This window comes from Acinonyx jubatus, chromosome A2, assembly GCF_027475565.1.
Source record: "Acinonyx jubatus isolate Ajub_Pintada_27869175 chromosome A2, VMU_Ajub_asm_v1.0, whole genome shotgun sequence".
Classification (NCBI taxonomy): Eukaryota; Metazoa; Chordata; class Mammalia; order Carnivora; family Felidae; genus Acinonyx; species Acinonyx jubatus.
Genome location: NC_069383.1, coordinates 112,621,150 through 112,646,687, shown reverse-complemented (window position 1 = coordinate 112,646,687; position 25,538 = coordinate 112,621,150). Strand labels below are relative to the sequence as shown.

At 52.5% G+C, this 25,538-nt stretch overlaps 2 protein-coding genes across 15 annotated transcripts in view; both read left to right on the top strand.

Annotated features, from left to right (window-relative positions):
* IFT122 (intraflagellar transport 122) overlaps positions 1 to 6,805 on the top strand; it is a 74,154-nt gene extending 67,349 nt beyond the window's left edge. For 9 of the 13 annotated variants that reach the window (XM_053218915.1, XM_027042694.2, XM_053218917.1 and 6 more), the window contains 6 exons: positions 750 to 915; positions 1,905 to 2,016; positions 2,670 to 2,795; positions 4,472 to 4,551; positions 4,887 to 5,051; positions 5,454 to 5,768. In XM_053218915.1, the coding sequence (XP_053074890.1) occupies positions 750 to 915; positions 1,905 to 2,016; positions 2,670 to 2,795; positions 4,472 to 4,551; positions 4,887 to 5,051; positions 5,454 to 5,543 (739 nt within the window). In that variant the 3' untranslated portion in view covers positions 5,544 to 5,768. The other 4 variants (XM_027042691.2, XM_027042693.2, XR_008297004.1 and 1 more) reach the window with 4 other exon arrangements.
* On the top strand, positions 6,601 to 18,390 carry RHO (rhodopsin). 2 transcript variants are annotated; one of them, XM_053218924.1, is made up of 6 exons: positions 6,601 to 6,683; positions 12,793 to 13,088; positions 15,315 to 15,483; positions 16,754 to 16,919; positions 17,026 to 17,265; positions 18,128 to 18,390. In XM_053218924.1, exons 2-6 carry the CDS (start codon positions 12,842 to 12,844, stop codon positions 18,236 to 18,238), a joined length of 933 nt encoding a protein of 310 aa, XP_053074899.1. In that variant the 5' UTR covers positions 6,601 to 6,683; positions 12,793 to 12,841; the 3' UTR covers positions 18,239 to 18,390. The 2 variants fall into 2 exon arrangements, with proteins under 2 accessions (XP_053074899.1, XP_014930115.1); XM_015074629.3 differs by lacking the exon at positions 6,601 to 6,683 and having other exon boundaries at positions 7,788 to 13,088.
* The last annotated feature ends 7,148 nt before the right edge of the window (positions 18,391 to 25,538 follow it).

Below are 25,538 nucleotides of genomic sequence, written 5' to 3'. Positions count from 1 at the left end.
CTAGGGTGGAAGGTGCCACACTGGGGGTGTGGGGAATCAGGAGCATCAGGGGGAAGAAGAGTGCCAAGGAGGCATGGTACGTGAGGCTTGCCAGGGAGAAGTGGGGAAGGGGGTTCACCAGTGGGGCAGGGGAGGAAGGGCAGGCCTGGCCTGGGCACATTTAGCATTTAAGGTGACCTGGGATCAAGCATAAAGGCCTGTCAGCCTCAGATTGAGGAGCCCAGAGGAGAGCCTCAGAGAGCCGGGGAGGCTGTCCCTCAGAAATCGCTGTGGCTCCTGGTGGAAGTGCAGGCAGAGAGAAGTACTGTGCACCCAGTGACCTCTGTGAGCTGGACCTAAGTGAGCTTCCCAGGCAGTCTGGGACCTGTCTCCTCCTGGCGAGGCTGGAGCAGGATGGCACTTGGTGCTGGGCATTGTAGGACCTGGCTGGCAGGCTGGGTGAGGTGGGGAGAGACATTTTGGCCTAGTCAGGGTACAAGATGAGCCATCAGCAGGCCCAGAGAACCTAAGCAAGGTTAAAATATTAATGGAAACTGCACTGTCTTTATCTCTGGAAAAATCCCTGTGCTTTGATATCCGAGAAGTACACTTACATCCCACAAATGAGAAAAGCACTTCTCAGGCTCCTGCCCATGCCGTCCTGGCACTAGCACAAGCTGTGTTCCAGCACGGGGCTCACTTTGAGGGTAGGCAGTGCCAGCTCTCAGGCCCAGTGTGGCCTCTGCTGTCCTTAACCCTGTCATTGGCAGAAAAACACTCTTCACTCTGGCTAAGCAAAGCAAGGCCCTGGGTGCCTACAAGCTGGCCCGACATGCCTATGACAAGCTTCAAGGCCTGCATATTCCTGCCAGGTTCCAGAAATCCATCGAGCTGGGCAGCCTGACCATCCGCTCCAAGCCCTTCCATGACAGTGAGGTGAGGGCACAGCTCCCTCAAGCAGGAGGCTTCTCCTCCTCTTCTTGAACATCTCCTGATGCCTTCTTTCCTGGCCTGGGTTCTGTTTGAAAGATGGCTACCATGCTCTCAGGGCTCTGTGAGCCTCCTCCCCTTCCTAAGCCTTGGTTTGCTAACTCTTGCTTTTCCCTCTCTGCCTCCTCTGTCCTCTACTCAGCCTCCTGTGCTCCAGCCACAGACCCTGGTGTGGGCCCCATAGTCCTACCCTCCCTTGCCTCCCAGCTCTCCTCTGAGGCTCTGAGTTGGCTGCAGCCCAGCCCACACTGCTCTGCCTTTAACCTCCTTCTGCTCCTCTGTGCCCAAGTGGCTCTGCCTTCGCCTCATCCTAGGATCCCCTGCCCTAGTCCACCTTCCTTCTGGAACCAGGTTATCGCTGTCCCATGTATCTGCGGCGCAGCTGTGCTCCAGCCCTCTTCTTCCAACCTGACAACCTATTGTCTCTTTCACAATCTCCTCCTTCAAACTCGGAGCAGAGACTTGGCATCAGACAGACCTTGGTTCAGATCCCAACTCCACCATTTCCTAGCTATGTCTGTATTTCTCTGAACCTTGGTTTCCCCCTCTATCAAATGGGGACATACATAATAGCTTTCCCACAGGACAGATGAGCCTGCCCAGATAATGTGCTTAGCACGGTACCTGATGCATTGTAAGTGGCCAGTAAATGACAGCTGTGGTGTTGTCATTCCTGCTGGAGAAATGTGCTGCTGAGCCCTGCCTGTGAAGGAGTGTCCAGAGCAGTGGGACCCAAGTGATGGGGCCTCAGATGCCTCTGTAGGCCCTTATCCTGAGTCACCACAGCACAGAGCCCTGAACCAGTGCCCCCTCCCTGCCCACACAGATGGCCTTTCTTCTTGGCAGCCAGGCCCCAGGGGGCTGAAATCAGAGTGGGGAGCATTTCTTCCCTCCCAGTTGGTCCTTGGACAGTTGTGGTCCTTGTGCTTTTGTAGGAGCTGGTGCCCTTGTGCTACCGCTGCTCCACCAACAACCCATTGCTGAACAACCTGGGCAACGTTTGCATCAATTGCCGCCAGCCCTTCGTCTTCTCCGCCTCTTCCTATGGTAAGTCTGGCATGTGCAGATGGAGCAGCCAGTGGATGGCTGAGCCCTCTCCACTACTTATTGGCCACATGTGTCCTCATTTGTAAATTGGGGACAGTGTGACAACCCACCCCACCAGATGCACAGTCACTAAGGGTTCCCAGAAATAGGACCCCCTGCTGCCCAGACTTGAAGCACCCACCCCTCAGAACCTGGTGTGGGGTTTTGCATAATATAAATGCCCAGGTGCCACTGGTCGGGCATTTGGTCTGGGAGGCTAAGATGGGCTCTTAAGTGCCAGTTCCTTCTATGTTGACGAAGGATCAGAAGCCCCTTCCAAGTAGCTGGGCAGAGGCCGTTCCTCCTCCCTTGGAGAGGAGCGCATCCAGCTATTAGGGGGAAGAAGGAGGGGCTAAAGGCCACTGCTTCTCACCCATGCACATACATGCCACATGTGCACACACATGCATACGTGCCTGCTTCCTCCAGACATGCAGTGTTCAAAAGACGCGGCCCTGCTGTGTCTCCTTGCTTACAGAGAAGCCTGCTGCCAGGTGGGGAAGGAACTTTGATCCTCCCACCTCCCCTCATGCTGCCTGGTGAGAGCATCCCAGCCCCTAGCTCCCCCTGAGCCGGCATTCCCACAGCCCTTCCCTGTGCCCTGTGCCCTCTAGAGGTGCTGCACCTGGTTGAATTCTACCTGGAAGAGGGGATCACTGATGAAGAAGCTGTCTCCCTCATTGACCTGGAGGCACCAAGACACAAGCACGAGAACAAATGGCAAGAGATCACAAGCAGCAGTATCCTGGGTGCTGGGCTGGACCTTCTGTGTGTGCCAGCCGAACATAAGGCCTGGGTGCAAGGCAGGAGGCAGGAGGGCCTTGGGGGATGGCTGGGCCAGTGGGGGCAAGGGCATGGCAGACTACTGCTGAGTGATTGGAGAGGCCCAGATGGTGGCAGGGACAGGCTGGGAATGGGCAGAGAGCTGGCCAGGGTGCAGAGGTACAGGAGGGGACAGTGCATGCCTACAGACCCAGAAGAGGCATGGAAGGGGAGATGGTACCTTGGTCTTCACCTATGCCTCGTTCCTGGGAGGACCTCCTGCATACCCTAGCACCTAAAAGCATACTGTCTATGCTTCTGGCCATGCAGAGCTGATGAGCAACCAACACAACATATGATGTCTATCAACTTTTGTAGTCAGGTTACTTTTATGTACAAGAGACAGACGCCACAAGTCAGGCTGAGCAAACTAAAGGGTGTAAAGAAGCCTAGTCTTAGATAGACACTCAACTGGATCCAGGTGCTCATTTGGCACCAGCGGGAGACTGTCTGTTGTCTTCTTGGCTCTGCTGTCCTCTAAGTGACTTCATTCTTTGATAGCACCCACCCTGTCCCACCAGCAATACCAACCCTGAATCCCATCAGTCTTACAATCCTGGGAAAGGGCTGACGGTCCTCCCAGCATGACAGCAAAAACCCCAGGGCACATCCTCGCTAGGATACCTTAGGCCAAAGGCCACACCTCAGCTTATCCCTCTAGCTAGGACCATGTTCATTGTCCCAGCTAGACACAGGAGGAGGGCTTCTACATGTGACTGTGCACATTCATCACCTGTGGACCTTGGTAGCACACAGCAGCTGGTTCAGCACGTCTGAGCGGACTGAGAGCCTGAGTTTCTATAAGCTTCCAGGTGATGCCAATGTCACTGGTCTGTGGGCCACCTTTTGAGAAGCAGAGCAGAAAGGAAAAACCAAGGAGTTGTTTGCTGAAAAAGGGGGACAGAAATCATGTCTGCATGCCAGCTCTCTGCACACCCAAGTCAGATGGTTTGGCCAACTTGTTACTGTCGGGGGGCCACATGTCATACCTAACTTGGCACCAGCAGCCTCCATTCCCCTGGGGCCTTCCTGTGGGAACCCCACTCACCCTGGCCTCACATCAGCCTGGCAAAAGGGGGCAGCTCCCTAGGCACCTTCAGCCTGGTCTGGCTAGCCTTAGGACTTGGAGCTCTCACCCCCTTCTACATGAAATAGGACCTGTAAGGCCTTCTCAAGTGCTTACAGACTACATGGTGATTGCTAAGTGTTTCTCCAGGAATTGCCAGGTTTTCTGGCCATGGTTTCCAGGTAGGCCCATTATTTTTCCTCCCACCCGCGGTAGGCCTGCAGCCTCCACTTGGTACTTCTGGTCAGCAGGCCTACGTGGGCCATGGCACGGTCTGTATGGGGCAGCAAAAAGCCCATCAGAGCCCCTTTCCTGCATGTGCACTGGGACCCAGCCTCTGTGTGACAGGGGCTGTCTCCTCCCTGGCCTATGTTCCTTCCATTTCTCTTATCTAGAAACCTATTCCACAGACGAGTCATAGGAAACACTCCAGGCCCACATAGAGTTCCCATGAATCTTGCGTTGGGTGGAGGGCAGGACCTGTTTCCCACTCAGCCTCAGGTTGCATCCTTGACCAGACCCCTCCAGATTCCCAGACTCTGAGGCTGGATGAGACCACGGACTCCATGAGAGATGATGACCCGTTCACAGCAAAGCTGAGCTTTGAGGTGAGGGCACCTCTCTGAGTGATGGGCTGTGGAGACACCTGAGACTTGTTGGGAGGGGTGACTCAGATCCCTTCCGTACACATTGCTTGGCATGAAGCAGACTTGTTCCCTGTTAAGGCCACTGGGGGAATTGAGGTGATGGGTTCCCCCTCACTAGAGATGGCTAGCAGGAGCTACCTGACCTGCCAGCGTTCTGTCAAGGTACCTAGCAGGGGAAGTTTCTGGGGTCCTCCCTGGTTGCCCGCAAAATTCTGGGATTGTGACCCATATAAACACGTCACCCTGGCTGAGTGAGAGCACCTGTGCCCCCTGCTTCCCACCTGCCCACCCTGCAGCAAGGTGGCTCAGAGTTTGTGCCCGTGGTGGTAAGCCGGTCAGTGCTCCGCTCCATGAGTCGTCGGGATGTCCTCATCAAGCGCTGGCCTCCACCCCTGCAGTGGCAGTACTTCCGCTCGCTCCTGCCTGACGCCTCCATCACCATGTGCCCGTCTTGCTTCCAGGTACTATGCCTACAACGCATATGTGCTTACCAGTTTCTTCTTTACACTGCTTTTCCATTTCACAAGTGTCCCCTTGGGGAAGTCCTGGGTGGCTCAGTTGGTTTGTGAGTTCAAGCCCGGTGTTGATCCCCGCTTGGGATTCTCTGTCTCCCTTTCTCTCTGCCCCTTCTCTGCTTACACTGTCTCTGTCTCTCTCAAAAACAAATAAATAAATTTAAAAAAAGAGAGAAAAGGGGCCTCAGACCCCAGACCCTTCCCCCCTTTCTTCTAGTCCTCAGACAAAGGTGTTCTGGATCCTGTGTTTCTAGCCCTGACTCACTGCCAGGCCTCCTCCCCCTTGGAAGGGCGACCGTCCCTGCCAGGCTCAGGGGTTGGCACTGGGTCATGACCATTTCTTCTCAGATGTTCCATTCGGAGGACTACGAGCTGCTGGTGCTTCAACACACCTGCTGCCCCTACTGTCGGAGACGCATCGATGACCCCGGTCCGTGACTGGCCCCCTCAGGATCACCACTCCTACCAGGGCCACCTTGCACTTGGATGGGCTGTCACAGGAAGAGTTAAACTGTCAGAAAAAAAAAAAAAATCTGTTACTTTCAGAAAGGCTCTGAGTTGGTGGCAGCCTGCTGGAGTCCACAGATCTGTCAGACCATTAACATGTACACTTTGTGAACAGATTGCCTCAATAATTACAAATAAAAGGGCTACTTATTTTCATCAGTGTCTGCATTTTAGCAAATCTTCATATTGTCTGCAACTTAATTTCCTTATGCAAAAGTGCACCTGTTTCTAATTTGATCTGAGAGGAACATTACATTTGCCTTCTCTTAAAATTTAATCTAATCGAAATGGCAATATGGGAATAGGTAGGGGAACGAGTGTTTATTTATTTTGGTTTAGCGGGGCTCTGTCTTGACCAGAAAATAAGGTTCCTGGCTCCACAAAGACGATGGCAAAGAGGGCCTCTCCGCAGAGGTTCTGGAACCCACCCTCTGCTTCCTGCCTATGGCCAGGCCCCCCTTTACTCCATTCATCCAGCCCCACAGAGGCCTCTACCCCACTGAGGCCTTCCCCTTCCTTCCAGCTCCTGAAGCAAGTGGGTCTGTTTGAGGTTCTGCTAAGGTTGCTGCCCCTGAGCATCAACAGTGTCTGATTTGGCAGCTTGAGAGCATGGGTGGGTAGCACTTTGGAAGCTGAGGAGGGAGAACTGACGTTTATTGGGGACCTCCTCTTTGCCAGCCAAGTTTCATATGTTGTCTCAGTTCTCACACCAGCCTTGTGATGGAATCGTTATGATTTCCTTTCTGTGGCCATGAGAGTCGGTGGAGGTGCGAGAGCCCAAGGGCTCATCCAGCCCTCGGTGGAAGCCCCTGATCTGCCCTTCCCTGAGTGCCCTGTTCCCTTGGCTTTCCACACTACCTGTCCCGGAGGTGGCAGTGATCCAGTGCTTTATGCAAAGTCCTGACAGCAGGGGAAGGAGAACTGGGCTGTCAGATAAGAAAACCACCCCTGTGATTGGATATTGATACTTTACAGCTCTTCTGTGAAGTGGGCAGAGCCGGACAAATGTCCCCATTGGAGGGATGAAGACTGAGGCCTGGAGACAGGAGTGGCTGCAGAGACCACCCAGTGGTGAGTGCTGAAGCTGGCCCCCTGCCCTCCCCCTTCCTCTCCTGCCTCCCTCTGTGTCTCTCTTTGGAGATGATGGAGGAAAATAAAGAAAGGGAGCCAGACAGTTGTGCCAACAGAACTCCTCCGTTGAGTGTCTAATTACTTACCATCATGCATGCTCTCTCTCTTGCTAAACATTTATTAATGTGTTAGGATTTCCATTAGCGCATTATTTGAACTAAAATCATTTGCATATGGCTGGGAAAAAGAGAGGAGAGAGAGAAAACAGCCCTAGCCACCCAACAGGCGTCAATCACAATGACAGATCAGATGGTCGGTGGCTAGAGGCAGGGGGTGGGGGGCCCACCCTGAGACTCCAGCATGCATCTTCTCAGCCGAATAACACAAAAACCAGGGTGTGCCGTGCCAGGTTCTGCTGCCGCGGGGAAGCACAAGGAAGCTGTGGAGGTCTGAGACAGTACCTTCCTTTAAATCAAATGCTTACTGGGTACCAGACACATTGCTAAGCACTCTCCATGCGTCGTCTTCCTCAATCCTCAACAGCCTCCAAGAATGCCCATTAATGCAGATGATGAAACTGAGGTTCAGCAACATTCTCTCCTTTATTCAACAAATACTTACTGAGCCAAGATGCAATTCACACCCAGGCACAGCCTTTGCACCTAAGCATTATGTTCTGCATCTCTCCTGTCTCAGCCTAGACAAGGTCTTGACCAGGCCCATTCTTTCTCCAAGGCTCAGTTTCCCCATGTATGCAGAAGGGCCTCCTCCAGCTCTGACTTTAAGGTTGAGCCTCAAGTCTCCATCTGATGAGCCTGATGACCCTTCATATGCTACAACAAGGAAGGCACTGTAGGGATGTTGAGATGCCCATTTCACTAAAAGGCCACTGAGGCCCGGACAGAGGCACAGCTGCTGGAGGCTGCACAGCTTGGAAGTGGTTCAGGCTGTGACTTGATCTTCCAAGTCCCCAGTGCTACCCATGTTCCTAGAAGGAAGAAATAAGGAAAAGGTGGGGGGGGGGGTGGTTTGCACAGTCCAGAAAGAGCCCTGGACCAGGACTTAGCTGGGCCTGGCGTTAGTCTGGCCTCAACCAGCTAGGTGTCCCCATCCATCCCAGTGAGGCTGCTGAAACCAGGAGCCCCTCGTGGCTCTTGCACAGGTAGGCAGATGCCCTGTCTCCAAGGTTGATGCCTATGGCAGCAGACACCAAGTGACCTTCCATTTGTGCTAGCCCCACCCTCAGGGTAGGTGGGAGCCTTAGCAAAGAGGCCTGCACTGGGCACGGCTCTCTCCCTGGGTCCAGCACTTATCCCAATATTCCACCCAGACTCCAGAACATCTTCCTAGAATGAGAACCTAATCATGCTTCTCCCCTGCTTATAACCCCCCCCCATTGCTAGCCAGCCAGCACCCGGATTCCTAGGCCTGCCCTCCCCTGGCCGGCCATCCACCCCAGGCCCCAGGGTGTCCATACCAGCTGGCCCTTTTCTTGCTGTGCCTTGGTTCAGTTGTCCCCCATTCTAGGCTAGGGAGCCTCCCTCCTCCCTCCTGGTCTATACCTTGCTCCTCTGGGATCTCACAGCACTGGGGCTGGGAACAGAGCCCTACATCCTATGGTTATTTGTTTTTCCTTTGTCAGCTGGACCCTAAGCCTGGGACCTCCTTGAGGGCAGGGGCTATATGTGATTCATCTCAGTGTCCCTAGCACCCAGCCCTGAGCGTGGCGCCTAGAAAGTGTTTGGCTAATGTTGGGGTAGGAGAGAAGTGGGGGGAGAGAGGAGGGAGGAAGTGGGATTGGGGGAGAAGAGGAAGGAAGGGGGGGAGAGTGGGTCCATCTCCTTCCTTTCTTCCTTTTGAGATTCTCAGCTCAGTCTAAGGCCTCGCTCAGCCATGGTGATGCAGCTAGGTGGGGCTAAGCCAGGGAGAGGAGGCAGAGAGGAGGAGGAGAAAGAGAAGGAAAAGGGAAGAGGAAGCTGCTGAACCAGCAGCACCTCCATGCAGAGGCTTAAGGGCTATTTGTGTGCTACCTACTAAGCCCCTAATCCTCCACGGCCAAGTCAGAGCCCTGCACCTGGGCTCCCAGGGGGCCGGGCTCAGGGAAGCTTGGAGATAGGTGCTACCATCTTCAGAGACAACTAACCCCAGCCCTCCACCCCCATAGCTCTTCCCTAAGCCTGACTGAGGGGCCAGTGGCTCAGAAAGCCACCCACACTGGGGCTTGTCCCTTGGCATGCTCCCAGGCCCCTTCTGGACCAGCTGGCATAGAAGAAAGCTCAGGCTGGGGAGTTAGACAGCCAGTTCACCTCTGGTTCTGCTGAGGAATATTAACCCTCTGAGCCCATTTCCTCAGTGGTCAAAGGTTAGGGAGTGAGACCTCCTCATGGGGGGCCAGGAGTTGTTCATCCACTCGACAAATATTTATTGACTCCTTGCTCCAAGCTGCCAGCTCAGATGCAGCAAAGTCCAGGCCAGCCCAGCCCTGCACTCTGGAGAGAGATGGGCAATGAATCAGTAAGGAGACAAGTAAGACCACTGCTGACAGTGATAGGTACCGAGTAGAAACGAATGTGATGTGGGAGGCAGAGGGGGAGGCCTGGTGTGTAGAGTCAGGGGCCTCTCCAAGGAGTGCTTTGTAAGCGGAGACCTGAATGAGACTCTAAGAGGCTAATACTGTCAGCAACAGTCATTGATCACTTACAGGCAACAGAGTAGGAAACTGAGGCACAGGGAAGGGAGGGGGAGGGGCTGTGCCCAGGCTACATGGCCTTAGAGCCTCAGGCCAGATGTAAGGGTAGGTGTAAAGGGGCTGTACCCAGCTAAGGGATACCATGGCTCCTAAATGATAAGGTGTGAAGATCTGTGACTGGACCCTGGTGGGAAAGCAGGTCACATCAAACCTGCAGATGGGTGTGGATCCCCCAAGGTTTCCTAGCTTCAGCAAACTGAGGCTGGAGAGGGGAAGTGGGACTTCTCAGGGTGACTCAGGGCCCCAGGCGAGAGTCCAGTGCCACCCCCTGCCTTCAGAGCCACCACTGCTACCCCAGGCCTGTGTGACTCAGTCTTGTGGCTTTCCCACCAGCCCAGCACAACCCCTTTTTTTCTTTTTTCTTTTTTCTTTTTTGGTCATTTATACCATGATGTAAACAACTAGCAGAACTTTCCTGAGAGCTATCTTTCGTGTAGGGATGGAGGCATGGCCAGGAAGGTGATAGCCAAAGTTTGTTATATGATCTGGGTCACTGACTCACTGACCACCCTGGACCTCAGTCTCCCCACCTGTGAAATGTAGTAGGGAGGGTCGGTGACTTCTGTTGACCTTTTTGCTCACTATGAGCCTGTTGCTCTGAACAAAGAGCGTTTTTTTGTTGTTGTTTAAAAAAAGGATTCTTTGTCATGCCTCACAGAATATAATGCAATGTCACAGTGGTGATGCCTTTAATTCCTCCCTGGCCATAGCCCTGTGACAATTGGGTCATTAAACTCTGAGACTTAGAGAGGGAAGCACTGATTGAAATAACCTAGATCTATCTATTCACTCGATCCACAAATGCTGAGCACCTACTATGTGCCAGGCCCTGAGGATACATCAGTGAACAAAACAGACAGAAATCCCAGCTCCTTCCAGTGTATGGGAAGTGATTTACATTTTGCAACGTCCTGAGAACCATGCTCAGCTCTGGGAACCCTGCTGAGAGCTGGGCAGACCACACACCCCCACCCCCCACCCCTGCCTGCTCACATGACAGCCTGTGAGTTGGACAAAAAACATGTGAACAGAGCATAAATTAAAAGCTTCCAAGCTGTCACAGCGTTAGGAGGAGGTGAAGGCAAGGTGCTGAGGTCTATGGTTGAGGGCTCACCCCAGCCAGCTCTGGGCTGTGTGGGGGTCAGTCTTGACCCAGGGAGTCCGGTGCTCCTCCCTCCGTCTGGCTACCAGGGCCACGTCAGAATCAAACCCTCCACCTTGACCTCATTAACATTGGGCCTAATCACTGAACCAAGCACCTTAAACTGCGAAAGGTCACACCCCAGCAGCCCTGCCACGCCTTCCCTTGAGCTCATTCCACCAGTACACACTTCTGCAGCCCTCCATGTGCAAGCCCTGACTGCCCACAACAGGCAGGGCTCTGGACTCTCAGGTGGGCTGAAGGGAGGGGGAGGGCTTTTCTGAGGAAACAGGTCTGGGAGTGTCAGGGGGGAAGAGACTGCACTGAAGAGAGTATAAGGGCTGGAAGTCTCAGAGATGGGGACACTTCCCTGGCCGACTCCTTCCATCGATCACGAAGTTCATGGTTCAGACTTCACCTTTCTGGACTGCTCCGAATGACAGTGTGTTGGGAGCGGGTCACGATCTGAACTTGTCCTATTTCATTTGTTTCAGTACTTATTTGTGAGCCCTGCCAGCTCCACACAATGGTACTTCCTGTGGGCATCGTCCTTCTCTACCATGTTCATCAGAACTGAGCACTGTGTGTGGAGCACAGTAGGTGCTCCATACACGTTTGTGGTTGGAGGCTGGTCATCAAGCACCGGTGTGCTGGGCACTGCCATGTGCCCCACTTCATTTCTCGGGGGGCATCACTGTGCCCCTTTCACTGATGGGGGGAGCCTGTCAGTGCAGAGCCATTCGCCCCCAGAACCTGCTTTTGTGGAGTGACCTGCCACACAGCTTCCAAGGCCCACTGTCCCAGCCCAGCCGACACAGACGTCCCCAGATGTGCCCTGTGTGTTGCAGTGTCCAACCAGTTCTTTTTCTAGGCTCAGCCTCACCTTCACACTGGACCCAAGCCTGCCTTGCTCATGGCAGTGATCTGGTGCCTAGCATGTCATCTGGCACACAGCTGCCTCCTGGATGCAAGGCCTTGCTTCAGGAGCCTTAGAGCCTCTGTCCCCTTTCTGCTCCAATCACCCCCTGCCTGGTCCCCTCCTCTATCCTCACTCCCTCCAATACATCTTTGGGGCATTTGAGCCACATTTCTGCCCCTTATGATCTGCCCAAGCCACTGCCCAATGCTATTTGGATAAAACCAGGTTTCTCAGTTTGGTATCAAGACCCACCAGAGCTGGCTTCATAGCCCATGTGCGGCCTCACCCCCGACAGGCCTCAGGCCTCTGTCAGCCCTTGTCTTTAGTCTCCCCTGTCTTCCCCGCTTGGCAACCTAACAAAATACTCCCCTCCCTCAAAGACCCAAACTTCACCTCCTCGGACACCTCACCGTTATGAGCAGTCTCTCCTCCCTTGGCCTCATGGAAACCCCTCCCTGGACCTGGATCTGTTCAGGGTCTTCCTCAGCGCATAACCTCCTCCTTTCTGGATTTTTGTATCCCCAGTGGCCTGCACATGAATGTTTAATGAACGAGTGAGTGAGTGAATTCCAGTTCAAATACTTATTGAGCTCCGGGTCTATGCCAGGCTGTGGTCTGGCATGGAAAGTGCCAAAGATGGCAGGACGTGGCCCCTGCCCTCATGGAGCTCATGACTTGGTGAGATGGACTCGTATTAGGGACTGAGCCAGGAGGTGACAGGTGGGGAAGAAATAGGTAAGAGGCTGAGAGACTGAGAGGAGAACCAGAGAGCTCATGGTCCAGTGGGGAGGAAGACAAAGTCCTCTGGCATGAAATGAGGGGGACGTGGGTGTGGAGCCAGAGGTCCCAATGCCAGGCCAAGGCCAACAGACTGAGATGGGCAGAGATTCCTGGGGACTAGAAGAGTTGGGGTTGGGCCTCCTGCCCTTTCCCAGGGTCCCCAGTACCTCCCTTCTCTGGCCCCAGGCTTCTGCCTAGAGTCACCTTGGCCCCTCTTGGAAGCCAATTAGGCCCCCAGTTGCAGTAGTGGGGGATTAGTATGATTAATAATGCCCCCAATCTTCCAGGTGCTGATTCAGCCAGGAGCTTAGGGAGGGGAGGTCACTTTATAAGGGCCTGGGGGGGGGTGCTTAGAGCCCAGAGTCATCCAGCCAGAGCCCTGGGTGGCCAAGCTCAGGCCTCAGCAGCACTCTTGGGTCTGAGCCGCCCCCGGGGCAGCCACCAGGACCACAGCCATGAATGGGACGGAGGGCCCGAACTTCTACGTGCCCTTCTCCAACAAAACGGGTGTGGTACGCAGCCCCTTCGAGTACCCACAGTACTACCTGGCTGAGCCATGGCAGTTCTCCATGCTGGCCGCCTACATGTTCCTGCTCATCGTGCTTGGCTTCCCCATCAACTTCCTCACGCTCTACGTCACGGTCCAGCACAAGAAGCTGCGCACGCCTCTCAACTACATCCTGCTCAACCTGGCCGTGGCCGACCTCTTCATGGTCTTCGGTGGCTTCACCACCACCCTCTACACCTCTCTGCATGGATACTTTGTCTTTGGGCCCACAGGATGCAATTTGGAGGGCTTCTTTGCCACACTGGGCGGTAAGAACTGGTGTATGGGTGGCTGGCTGGGGGAGTCAGGAGTCAGCGGTGGGGAGGGTGTGGAGGGATCTGGAGAGAACTCCATATTTGGGGATGGTGGTTAAGAGGCCTTCTCCCCTCTACATTCATCAGCGCTCTCCACTTAATCAACAAACACTGTCAGTAATGATAAGCTAGGCTGCCGTTTATTGAGGGCAGGCATTGGACACTGTTTATCTCACGTAGAATGGTGCCATTGTCTTGCTTTGCATCAGGGAAACTGAGGATGAAAGAGTCAAGGGCCTTGCTGGGGCCACATTGTGGGAGGATAGAGCTGAGTTTCCAGCCCACATTTCTTTTTTTCTTTAAAAAAAAAATTTGTTTTAACATTTATTGTCAAGAGACAGAGCACGAGCGGGGGAGGGGCAGAGAGAGAGGGAGACAGAATCCGAAGCAGGCTTTAGGCTCTGAGCTGCCAGCACAGAGCCCGAAGCCAGTCTCGAACTCATGGACCGCGAGATCATGACCTGAGCCAAAGTCGGACACTTAACCGACTGAGCCACCCAGGCGCCCCTAACATTTATTCATTTTTGAGAGAGAGAGGGAGACAGAGCATGAGCGGGGGGGGGGGGGGGGGGGGGGGGAGGGGCATGCAGAGAGAGGGAGACACAGAATCCGAAGCAGGCTCCAGGCTCTGAGCTGTCGGCACAGAGCCTGACGCAGGGCTTGGACCCATAAACCATGAGATCATGACCTGAACCCACATTTCTGTGGCTCCTCAGGCCATGTTCTATTTCCCTCGGAGAAGCTGTGCCTTGTCAGACCCATGTTGGGCAGTGGGAATAGAGCCAGACAAGACAGATCTCTGTGCTCAAGGCTTTCAGACCGGGGTGGCACACAGATCATTGGTCCTCCAGCCACTGGACTTTGCCTGTGCTAAACAATGGGCTCAGTCTCTCCCCACTGGTGTCTATCCCATCTTGCAGAGAAGTGTCCGCCTGTGTGTGGCAGCCCTATATCACTCCTACCTCGTGGCCTGAGACTGGGTGATCTGTGACCATTGAAGGTGACAGACGCCCAGCGGTGGCCGGAGATTCCCCAGGCATGGGGCTGAGACAGTGTCCTGGACATGTGAAAGAGGGAGAAGACAAGGAGGCAGAACAGTCCTTGTGGCTGGTGCTGGGCTCTCCCAGCCACCCTGGCTCTCTCCTGCTTGCCTGAGAGGCCATGTGTCCTCAGAGAAGGGAGGCACTTCTGGATCTGAGCCAGGAGACCTAGGCCCTTGTCACTGCCCTGCCACATCCCTGAATGTGCCTCTTCTGTCCTCCGTGCCTCGCTCTTCTCATCTACTAAACGGGATCTGTTATCTCTGCAGCAACCCCATCAGTTTTCTAGTCAAAGGAACTATTTGATCGCACTTTTCAAAGCTACAGATCTCCACACAGGTCTAGTGCCTCCCCTATGGAAGGGGTTTCTTGGAAGGGGATAAGCCCCACACACACAATAAGGCTGGAGGTGGGTTGAGGAGTCTCAGGCTAGAAGGCAGGGGTGAGATGGAGGCCACATGCAGGTAGGCACTTCTCTGCCGGGCTGGCGTCAGTTTACAATTATTTTCCTGGAGTAATACTTAGTAGTGTTGTTTTTCTCTCTCAGAAATGTCCCCGTTTGGTTGACAAATTCTATGGCTACCCTCCTGAGTGAGTTTCTGGGGTGATGTGTAGGGCAGTTGTCTGAATTCCACCATTCTTTCCTGCTTCTTCTTCTGGGCAAAACATTGCCCAGCTTTCTGGCTCCCAGGTGGGGACCCACAGGCCCAGGTTATTTCATTCCCCACAGGGGAGAGGCTGCTGCACAAGAGGGAGAGCAGGAATTCTAGCTCCAGCAGGCACTCTGCCTGTTGCCCCATGAAGTGCACATTCTTCTGCAAAAACTCCCTACAGGACTCCTAGTCTAATCATGACCCTGGAATCTGATTTCCTGTCCTTCATGAACCCAGAGCTCTGACTGAACTAACTCCTCTTCCTGGGAGGTACCCGGTTCACTCTCTTCTCAGCATAATGCCTTTCTGCCTCACAGCCCCTTGGCTCCTCTTCTCAGAATCGAAGCCCTCTCTTTCCCAAGTCCTGGCTCCAACTGTGCCTTAGGTGGCCTTCCTGCCTGCCCTCTCCCATCCAGGAGGAGCGCTTCCTCCTTGGCCAGTGGGGTCCAGGCAGGTGATGTGTTGACTGATAGCTGACTGCCTTGCAGGTGAAATTGCCCTGTGGTCTTTGGTGGTCCTGGCCATTGAGCGGTACGTGGTGGTGTGTAAGCCCATGAGCAACTTCCGCTTTGGGGAGAACCATGCCATAATGGGCGTCGCCTTCACCTGGGTCATGGCACTGGCCTGCGCTGCACCCCCCCTCGTTGGTTGGTCCAGGTAATGGCACTAAGCAGAAGGGAAGGGTCCCTGGGGTGGGGGTTCTTTACAGGGTCCCTGGCCAGGACTCAAACCTGGGGCTGTCTCGTTCTGGGCACCGAGCTTATATGTCCCCCACCCCGAACACCCACCCTGGCAGCTCTCCCAGGGTTGGGGTTTAGGGTAGGGGAAGAGAGAATCAGACCCTAATGTTGCTCCAGGGGCTAGTGCCACCTCCTGGGTCCCATGTCAAGGAAATCCAAGACGCCCAACCCTTAACCTTGGCTGTGCCCCTAATCCTCAACTAAGCCAGGACCAGATTCCAATCCTCTTTGCCCCATAGGCAGCTCCCTCTGACCTTGGGCCTCAGCACCTGGGGAGGCCAAGCCTACCTAGTGCAGGTGGGTGACACTGTAGCCCTTGGGAACTGTGTCCTGTCCAGCCTCTAGTCCATCATCTGCAAATGGGGCTCAGATGAGAGATGGGAGGACAGTGGTTTGGGAAACTGGACAGGTGACCCTGTGGGTTCCTGGAGGCCTCGTGTCCCTCTGCTTCTAGGAAATTCCCAATCTTTCTTCCCTTCCCTCCTCTCTCAGCTTCCTGGGGTCAATTTTCTTTTTTATTTTATTTATTTATTTTTTTGTCCTTTGTTGAATCTGAGCCCATCGCCTCCAGCCTCTTTCCCTGTTTTCTCCAGTCCTGCCCAGTCCCATCCCCACAGGCACAGCCAATAGACACTCCATTGTCACCATCCTCTGAAATCACAGAAACATCCTAACCGTCTGTCCCTGGGACCTCTTGTTTCTCGAAACTGTGCAAAGATCCCTTAGTTACTCTGTGTGCCCATCTTTGGCCTAGAAAATACTCTTACCCTGTTAGTAAGACCCTGGTTTGTACAAACTGCCTCAAATACAGAGCTCGGGGGCTTTTCCCGTCTCCCCACCAACCTCTGCCTTGCACAGCTGAGCCTCCAGCCACTAGAAGCAGCCAGTGTGGTGAGGAAACACAGCGCAGGTCCGCGGTGTCCGGGCTCTGCTAGGCAAGAGACTGGGCCGTCTCATGATAGCATGGCTGTTTTCACAAGGGCATTTGAATCCCTCATCTCCGTTGATTTGATCCTCACAGTCATGCAGCCATGCAGATATTTTATTATGCCTCTTTTAAAGAGAGGGAAAGCGGGGCCCAGAGCAAGCCCAGCCACACAGCAGGTGTGTTGGGGGCCTGTTCCTCAAGTCCCTCACATGTGGGTCTCCCCGTGCCCTCTCTTGCCCCGTCCCCCTCTGGTGGTCAGGTACATCCCTGAAGGCATGCAGTGTTCATGCGGGATCGACTACTACACACTCAAGCCAGAGGTCAACAACGAGTCCTTTGTCATCTACATGTTCGTGGTCCACTTCACCATCCCCATGATCGTCATCTTCTTTTGCTACGGGCAGCTTGTCTTCACAGTCAAGGAGGTATGGACCTGTGTTGGGTGCTGGGGACACATACATTGGTTGGGTTGAGACTGGCCTCTGTCCCAAAGGAGCCACAGTCTGGACAGCAGACCCTGTGTCCTTACAGGCGGCAGCCCAGCAGCAGGAGTCAGCCACCACTCAGAAGGCTGAGAAGGAGGTCACTCGCATGGTCATCATCATGGTCATTGCTTTCCTGATCTGTTGGGTGCCCTACGCCAGCGTGGCATTCTACATCTTCACCCACCAGGGCTCCAACTTTGGCCCCATCTTCATGACACTCCCGGCGTTCTTCGCCAAGTCCTCCTCCATCTACAACCCTGTCATCTACATCATGATGAACAAGCAGGTGCCTGCTGGCGGGGCGGAAGGGTCCAGGGGCCCCAGGCTGTAGGCATTGCCTGCGGAGGACAAGCCATGTCCTTGACTGGGCCTCAGTCATTTCACCTGCAAAACTAGGCAGGGAAACTGGTATCCCCCAGAGCATCAGAGTCATCTAGGAGAAATGCAGATTCCTGCTGAATCAGAAGCTCAGGGTGAGCCCAGGAACCTGCATTTCTAACAAGCCCACCAGGTGACTCACACACTGGCTCAAGTATGAGAAGTGCCAGTCCAGACGGTTCTGGAGGCCCACTTTAAAAGTCAAATGGTCTAAGTCCCAAGCCTGGGAATGGGATGGTGCCAGTCTCCACAAAGCTGAACAAGGAGCTAAAGTCTTATTCCGAGGGAGGAAGGGATAAAGCAGTTCTTTAACACCAACCAGTGACTTCTCTGCAGAATCCATGAACCTGTGGGGGAAAACATGGTCTCTAGAGTTAGGCATATTGGTTTCAAATCCCAGTTCTTTTTTAGCTGATTGACACTTGGGAAGTCACTTCCCTTCTCTGGGCTTCAGTGTCTGTGTTCCTAGAGAGGGCAAAATCCCAAACTTGAGGGCTATATAAGGTACTTACAGATAGCCCTTGGCACACAGAGGGCATCAGGGAATGTCATCAGTAGCAGAGCCCTCTTGGGTTTGGTCCCTGGCATCTCTGGGGTGGGGCCACATGCGCTTACTAAATTCCCTCCAGGAAGCCAGATTTGAGAGGGGAGTGGAGGCTGTGAGAGCCAGAAGCAGGGAAGGGGTTGGAGGTAAATCTTGCCAACCACTCCAGTTTGCTACACACACTTTTGGTGGACCCTGATTCTGACTCACGCTCTTTGCCTTCCAGTTCCGGAACTGCATGCTCACTACCCTCTGCTGTGGCAAGAACCCACTGGGTGATGACGAGGCCTCCACCACCGCCTCCAAGACGGAGACCAGCCAGGTGGCACCGGCCTAAGCCCTGCCAAGGACTCTATGGTCAACTGTAGGAGTCTCCCATTCCCTATGCCTACCCCCAGCCACAGCTGCCCCACCAGGAGCCAGGTCTGTTGGAACCAGGTTGCACAGACTCCTTGAGTTAAAAAAAAAAAAAAAAAAAAGAGAGAAAAATGAGGCTCCCCACTCGACAAGTATGGCCCGATCTGGAGTCCTGAGTTCCCAGGGGCTGGTGGGATCTCTGCCCCTCCTCTCCCCAACTCATGTCTCAGGAACACAAGAACTCTTGCTCCCTGGAAAAGTGTCCCAGCTTAGGGATAAGTGTATAGCACAGAGTGGGGCACACAGTAGGTGCTTAATAAATGCTAGATGGATGAAGGAAGGAACGAATGGGGGAATGAATGAAGGAATGAATGGGCAGGGAGAGCATATCTACCCTCTCAAAACCACCTTAGCTGCAGCTCACCCTCGGCTGATGTCCTTGAACAGTTTCCCTCCCTGGGCCTCACTTTCTTCCCCCAGAAAATGGAAACCCCAAATCCTTGGTCCTGCCAACGCATGGCTGCTGTGAAGATCAAATGAGATTTTGATCTCATATATGTGTGTATATGTGTGTGTGTGAGTGTGTGTAAGCACTTTGTAAATGGTAAGGAGCTGTACAGATTGTAGTTAACATTATGAATAACACCAATTAATATAATTAACTAATATGATCATCTCTTCTTGATAGTGACCATTTTGAGACTGGGCAAGTCCCTGAGCATCCAGCCTCAGCAGGTTTTTTTTTAATTTACCAGATGTCAAGGCCAGACCAGGGCTGGTGGTCGGTCTGCAGAGAGGGACAGTCAAGGGAATGCAGAATACAGTCATCTGGACTGAAAAAACAACGTTAGGGGACTGCAGTCTGGGACCAAGGCCCAGGGTCTCACCTCTGACGTGAACTCCCAGGCCCGGTGCCTCCCCTTCCTCATGCAGCCTAGGGAGAGACAGGCCTTTCTCTCAGCTTCTGCAAACTACCTGCCCTCCTTCCCAGCCCCTAGGCCACAGCAACTCTAGGCCAGCATGGAGCTGGGCCTAGAAGCCATATGCTAGGCTAGACTCTGGGCCAGCATGGCCATATGCTAGGCCAGCAACTCTAGGCCAGCATGAGCTAGAAGCCATATTCACCTGCCCACATTTAATGAAGAGCTGAGTCCCCAGTGGAACCCTTTTCTCAAAGATCTCAGAAACAAAAAGTGGGAAATTCAGATGGGCCCATCTTCCCTGGGGATGTTCACAGATCCCAGAGTTGAGCACCCTTGCTGGGTAAGCCTGTTTTTAGTAGCTCCAGTCCATTCTCCATTCTGGAAAGTCCTTGCTGCAAAGCTGGTGGGAATTCTAGGGTATCAGAATTGTGCTGCTTGCATAACTGCCCCTCCTCCACGTAACCAAGACCAGAAGCTCTAACTCTTCCCAGCTCTGCCTGGAGACTAGGCAAATCGGGGCATTAAAAGCTCAGCTCCTATACTTGGTGTTAAGGGTGGTGGTTTTTGTTGCTCTCAAGCTCTTTCTCTGTAGGATGGATTGAAATTGGGCAGTAATTTCCACCTGATCTCTAACCCTGGGATGCTGGGTTTGGGCAACCAGCAGGGCCCCCTGCGGGTGTGGGGTGGAGGGAGCAGGCCCGGGAATGAGAAAAGCCCCAACTTTGGAGTCACAGAAACCCAGGTGACCTTTGAAACTGCAAGCAAGTTTGGCCATCTCTCTGAGTCTCCTTATCAGCAAAAAGGAATCTGAACCTGAGCTTGAGGGGACCACAAACTTCGCGTGGCCAGCCTGCTTCCTGGTACACTGTAGCCAGTGGGAGACTTCTGACATTACTGGGCCTCAGCTCAGAGCTGGCCTTACCAAGAACACCATCTGCAAGGGGAACAAGGATGGAGACATAGTCTCAAGAGTTACCCTCAACCTCCAAGGTGGGAAAGGGTGGCTGGAGCCTGAGATGGAAGTTCCCCAGTGCCATGGTGGGGGCTGAAGCAGGTAATAGCTGGGATCTCTACTCTTGCCCCTCTAGGTGATATACTCTGCCTCCGTAGGTGGTGCCAGTCAGGGTTTCTTTGGCTGCAAGTGGCAGGAAATCTAACTCAACAGGGCTGAAACAGAAAGGAGAAATTGTTGGCTCCCCAAAACAAAAAAACCCAGGGCTTCAGGCACAGCTAGATGCAGGTGCTCAGATGTTATCAGACTTCTGTATCTCCCCTCTGGTTATAGTTTTCTCTGTTGGCTTTGGAAAGGGCTACCAGCAGTCCCAAGCTCAGCTAGCCTTGCAGAAAGTAAGCTGTTTTTCCTGACAGTTCCAGCAAAGGTCCTGGGTAGGGCTCTCACTGGCCAGGTCTGGGTCACCTGATCACTCCTAATCCTGTCACCAGGTTAAAATGGGGATTCATCCTCTGATAGGCCCGGCTTGAGTCACCTCATTGTCCCTAAACCTATCACCAGGCTGGGATGGGGATGTAGCCTCTCATTGGCCAGGGCTGGGTCACCTGATCACTCAGACGAAGGTAGGGTTAACCCTAGATAAACCAAATGGTCTGAGTGAGGGTGGGAACTGGAAGGAGCCCAAAAGATTCCTGGGGTTGGGGGAGGGAGTGTCGTTACCAAAAGGAAGAGGCCCAGAGACAGGGTGGGCAGAACTAACGGTGGCCCAGAGGGGCTGGCCTCTGTCTAAGTAGGTGATGTCCAGCTACACCAGGCTTCCCTCCCACACTGGGGACCCAGGGGAGAAGATTCCCATGGTGGGTCCCGCACATCTCACTCTCCATTTCTGATGTGTTGGGCCAGGCATGGCCATGGGAGAGACATGCTTGCTTTGCAGGCAGCCCTCTTTCCTCACTGCCCCACCTCAGTCCACTTATTCTGAGGAGTGGTATCCTTGTTTTAGCTACATATTCAGAGGAAAAAATTAACTCTCTAGCCAGAAGTCTCTGTTTTTTCATGGTAGAGGGGAAAACCTCTTTCCCTCCTTAATTTATAACCGATTTGACAGGCACTTGGGGACATTTGCCAATAAAGGCAAGGCAGTGCTGACTTAGGTTTGTTGAGGGTGTTACCCACCTCATCTCCAGGCTCCAGGTAGCCAACAGGTTTATGGAAAACCTCTTATATACAATCACATCTATAGTCAGCCTGATCTTAGGAAGCTGACCCCAGGCCAGGATGAGCTGGGGACTCAGAGATGGGTTGCAGGTAGCAAGTCTCTGGGCTGTGGCCTGGCCAGTCACAGGGACACAGAGCTCTCTCACCCCTGATCTTACCTCTGGGAGAAGAGAGTATGAACTAAGCCTCCCACCCCCATACCACCACAGAGACAGCAAAGCCTGATGGCAATCTGCCCCATGTCCCCCAGTAGGCACATGCACCCCTGACGTCCCAGGGTGGCCCCAGAGAGACAGTGCATGCCCTTCTCAGCCGTGCAACCTCACACCATGTTCCTGATCCTCACTAGGTCTCAGGCCTCTGAGCTTGAAAGAGGAGACTCATCTCAGTTGGTAGAATTGTCCACAGACTAACGAGATTGTTGCTATAAAAATTGCAGTGCATGGTAGACACTCAATAAATAGGAGTTTCCTTCCCAAAAATGTGAATCAAGTTCAAAGGAGCAGCCCCTGGAGTGGTAGGAGATAGAGCCCCTGGTGTGAGAGTCAAGAGATTAAAGTAGCAAAGGGGCCTCAGGAAAGGGGGAAGCAAGTGCTAACTGCCCCCAATATTTATTCCCTTTCTTCCTTTTAATAATATCACATCAAGTTCTAGCTGGGCACCTAGCTACCCAGTGCAGGACTGCACCTCCCAGTTTCCTTTGCATCTGCAGTGGCATGACATTAAGGTCTGGCCAGTGAAGTATAATCAGAAGTAGTATATGAAGTTTTGGGTTGTGCATTTCAGAGAATGGAGGCATCCTTCACTTCTCTTCTTTCCTGTCTGATGGCTGGAATGTGGTCGTGATGACCAGAGCTGCAGCAGCTATCTTGTATCATGAGGTGCAGTCCGTGGGCAGAGAACAGCACAGCATCAGGCGAGAAGGAGACTGCAGGTCCTCTATGCTGCCTTCCTGTCCTGCACAACTTGCACTTGAAGAGTCTCATGAGAGAATGACTTCATGGTTTCTTGTTTAAGCCACTGTTATTTTGGAATTATAGCTGGTTTCTTCACTAACACAGAGGGCTTCCATGTTGCAGCCTAGGGTCCGGACTCAGGAAGATTTAGTACAGGTCCTTTCTGAACTTTAGTGTCTTCATGTATAAATAAGATAGCAAATATAAAATATGTACATGGACGTAGAACGTGGCAGCTATTACCATATCTACCCTGCCCTCTATGCATTTGTTGACTAATGTCACAAATGTCCTGATGCTACAGGGGCTAGAGTTACACAAAACAAGACACCCTATCACTGCTTCAAAAAGTTTAGAATGTAATCTTCAGACCTATGAGAAAGTTCACATGTAGGACACCCCCATTCAATGTTCAAAGATGGTAAAACAGTTGTCAGCAGAAATTTAAATTCCCTAAAGACCTCAATAAGCGTCAAATAAGTACACCAAGCAGCCCGCCCTCTCTCCAGCATCTGATGCTCACAGTTATCATTTCCCTGTAAAAAGGCAATGCTCTAGAAGAATTTTTAGATCTGCAGTGCATTTTAGAACTTCTTCCCCTCCAAATGCAAAACTCTATCCTGGCACAGCCTGGGAACAGGGTTTCACATGAAGCTCATGGGAATGTTTGTATCTCCAAGTTTTTCTCTATTTCTCAATTCTTGGAAATTTCCCACAATGTGATCAAAATTGCTGCCCCTGTGTGTGCCAGCACCATGTGCCTCTTTGCCTCATCTCGCCTCCTGCTCTAACGTGGTTCCTGCAGATGGTTCTCAGGTCTCCCTTCATTCAGCCAGGCTGGGCTCTGGCACTGGGGTTCCACAGCAATGGGTGCTGAGCCCCTACTGTGTGCCAGGCACTGTGCTATGCACCAGAGATACCACCAGAACAAGTCGAACACAGCCCTGCCTACCCCCAGGGCCCTTCAGAGCTCAGGGGCTAGTGTGGACGAGTGGGAACTTAGGGTGCTGGAGGTCCCAGGGGCTGCTGGAGCCAGAGGAGAGGACCCTAACCTCCTAAGGGGTCAGCGAGGGCTTTTCTGAGCTACACTGAGGCTAAAACGATGAGTGGGAAACAGTCCAGAGAAGGTAGGTGGGGGGTAAAGAAGGGCCTTCTAGGCAGTGGATCAGTTAGCTTATGCTGCACGACAAACAACCCCAAACCTCATGTTTTAAAACAACACACCATTGTTGTTTGTGACTGTGAGTCAGCCAGGTGGTTCTGCTGATCTGGACTCAACTTGGTTGATCTCTGCAGATCTCTAAAGCATCCATGGTCAACTGGAGGTTTGGCTGTTTGACCAGCTGTGGGCTGGGTGGCAGGGGTGACTGAGCTGCGAACCTCTGAGCTCCAGTGGGCTAGCCAGGATTGGGACTGCGATGGCATCACTTCCACCGTATCCTGTTGGTCAAAGCAAGTCACAAGCCAGCTCATATTTAAAGAGTGTGAGAGGAGCTGCAAAGTTGCATGCAAATGGACATGGATATGGGCACGGGTGAGAAATTGGGGACATTTTTGCATCCATCTAACACACACACAAAGGAAACACAGAAGAAAGCCCAGCTCTCAACATCTAGCCCATTCCAAGAGTCACAGAGGTTGGACTGTGGGCCTCTAGGGAGAAAGGGGCTCCATAAGCAGGACAAAAGAGGTCAAGCCTCCACACATAGACAGTAGGGAGCTATGAAGGGTGCTAGGCAGGAGAGGAGTGATCTCTGATTTCACTTTAGAACACTTTGATGGCCATCACCTCCCTCAATCCAAACTCTGGTGCTGGAGAGTCCCTGGAAAAATCCCAACAACAAAGGAAGGAAGGAAGGAAGGAAGAATGGAAGTTTGTTTTAAACCTGTCCCTCCAACTCCTACACCCTCCTCAGAGGTAACCAATGCTATTACCTTGGTGTGAATCCTTTCAGACCTTCTTCTATGCCTTCACTTGCATGCACACTCACGCACACACATATACTTGCACAGACACAAATTCTTTCTTCTCAGAAAGGGAGCACATATTCCACGGACACATTGTGGTTCATTTTCATTCATTCATTCATCTATTTATTTATGTATTTTCTTCTTTCCTTCTGTCTCTATGCCCAATATGGAGCTCAGACTCACAACCCTGAGATCACAAGTTGCATATGCTCCACTGACTGGGCCAGTCAGGAGCCCCTCTGGTTCGTTCATTTTCACTGCTCTATACTACTCCACCATGTGACTAGACCACAGTTTATTTGTCTGCCTTTCTTTTGGTGGGTAGTTAGGTTGTTTTGAATTTTTGCTGGGATTGCAGCGAGGATCTTTATTGGTGTAAGGGTTTCTCTCAGATTTACACCCACAGTGCCATGGGGGGGTGTGAATCTATCTTTAGTTATGTTCGATGTCACTGCATTGCTTTCGAGAGTGGCTACCAGCTTACCCTCCCAGTGGCTATGTGTTTCTTCATGTGCTGGACACTCAGCATCTATAGATCTAATTTAAATATCTGTCATTCTACCAGGTGTGCAATAACCACCTCATCCTTGTTTTAATTCACCTCATCATTTCAAATGGCTGCAGAGTTTTCTGCAGAAGGGAGTAGTTCAGTCAAGCCTCCAGTGATTCATGTGGAAGTTCTCTTTTTTTTTTTTTCTTTTCTAAATAATGTAGCAATTGTTTCTTTTCTGACTACTGCACTTCTAGGACAGAGAAGTGCAATTGCTGAGTTCAAGGGAATACCTTTCCAAAGCAGACTGCACCCCAATTTACACCCTTAGCAGAGGCACTGAGGGCCAGGCTCCCTGCATCCTTGCCTACGCTGTCTTCAATTTTAGTCAATTTGATGGGGAGCTAGTATCTCATCATTGTTTCAATTTGAATTTTCCTGAATGCCAAGGAGGTCGAGAATATTTTCTTGGGTTTATTACCAGCCTTTCCGGTGAATTGCCATATTCTTTGTCCATTTTATCAATGGTTATCCTTATTTGTGGAGACTTGCTAGGCAATTTTATTTAAAAATTGCTCATTCATCCCTTAAAAATTCTTTCTTATAAAACAAAACAAAATAAAACAAAACAAAAGGAGGCCACAGGTTGATTTGGGGGTGTCAGCTCCAGGCAAACCCCACCAGTGGGCCTCCAACTTCTTGAGAAACCAAGGCCAGCAGTGGCCTGGGAACAGGAGCAGCCCTGGGGCAGGTGGGATTGGAGGCCTCAG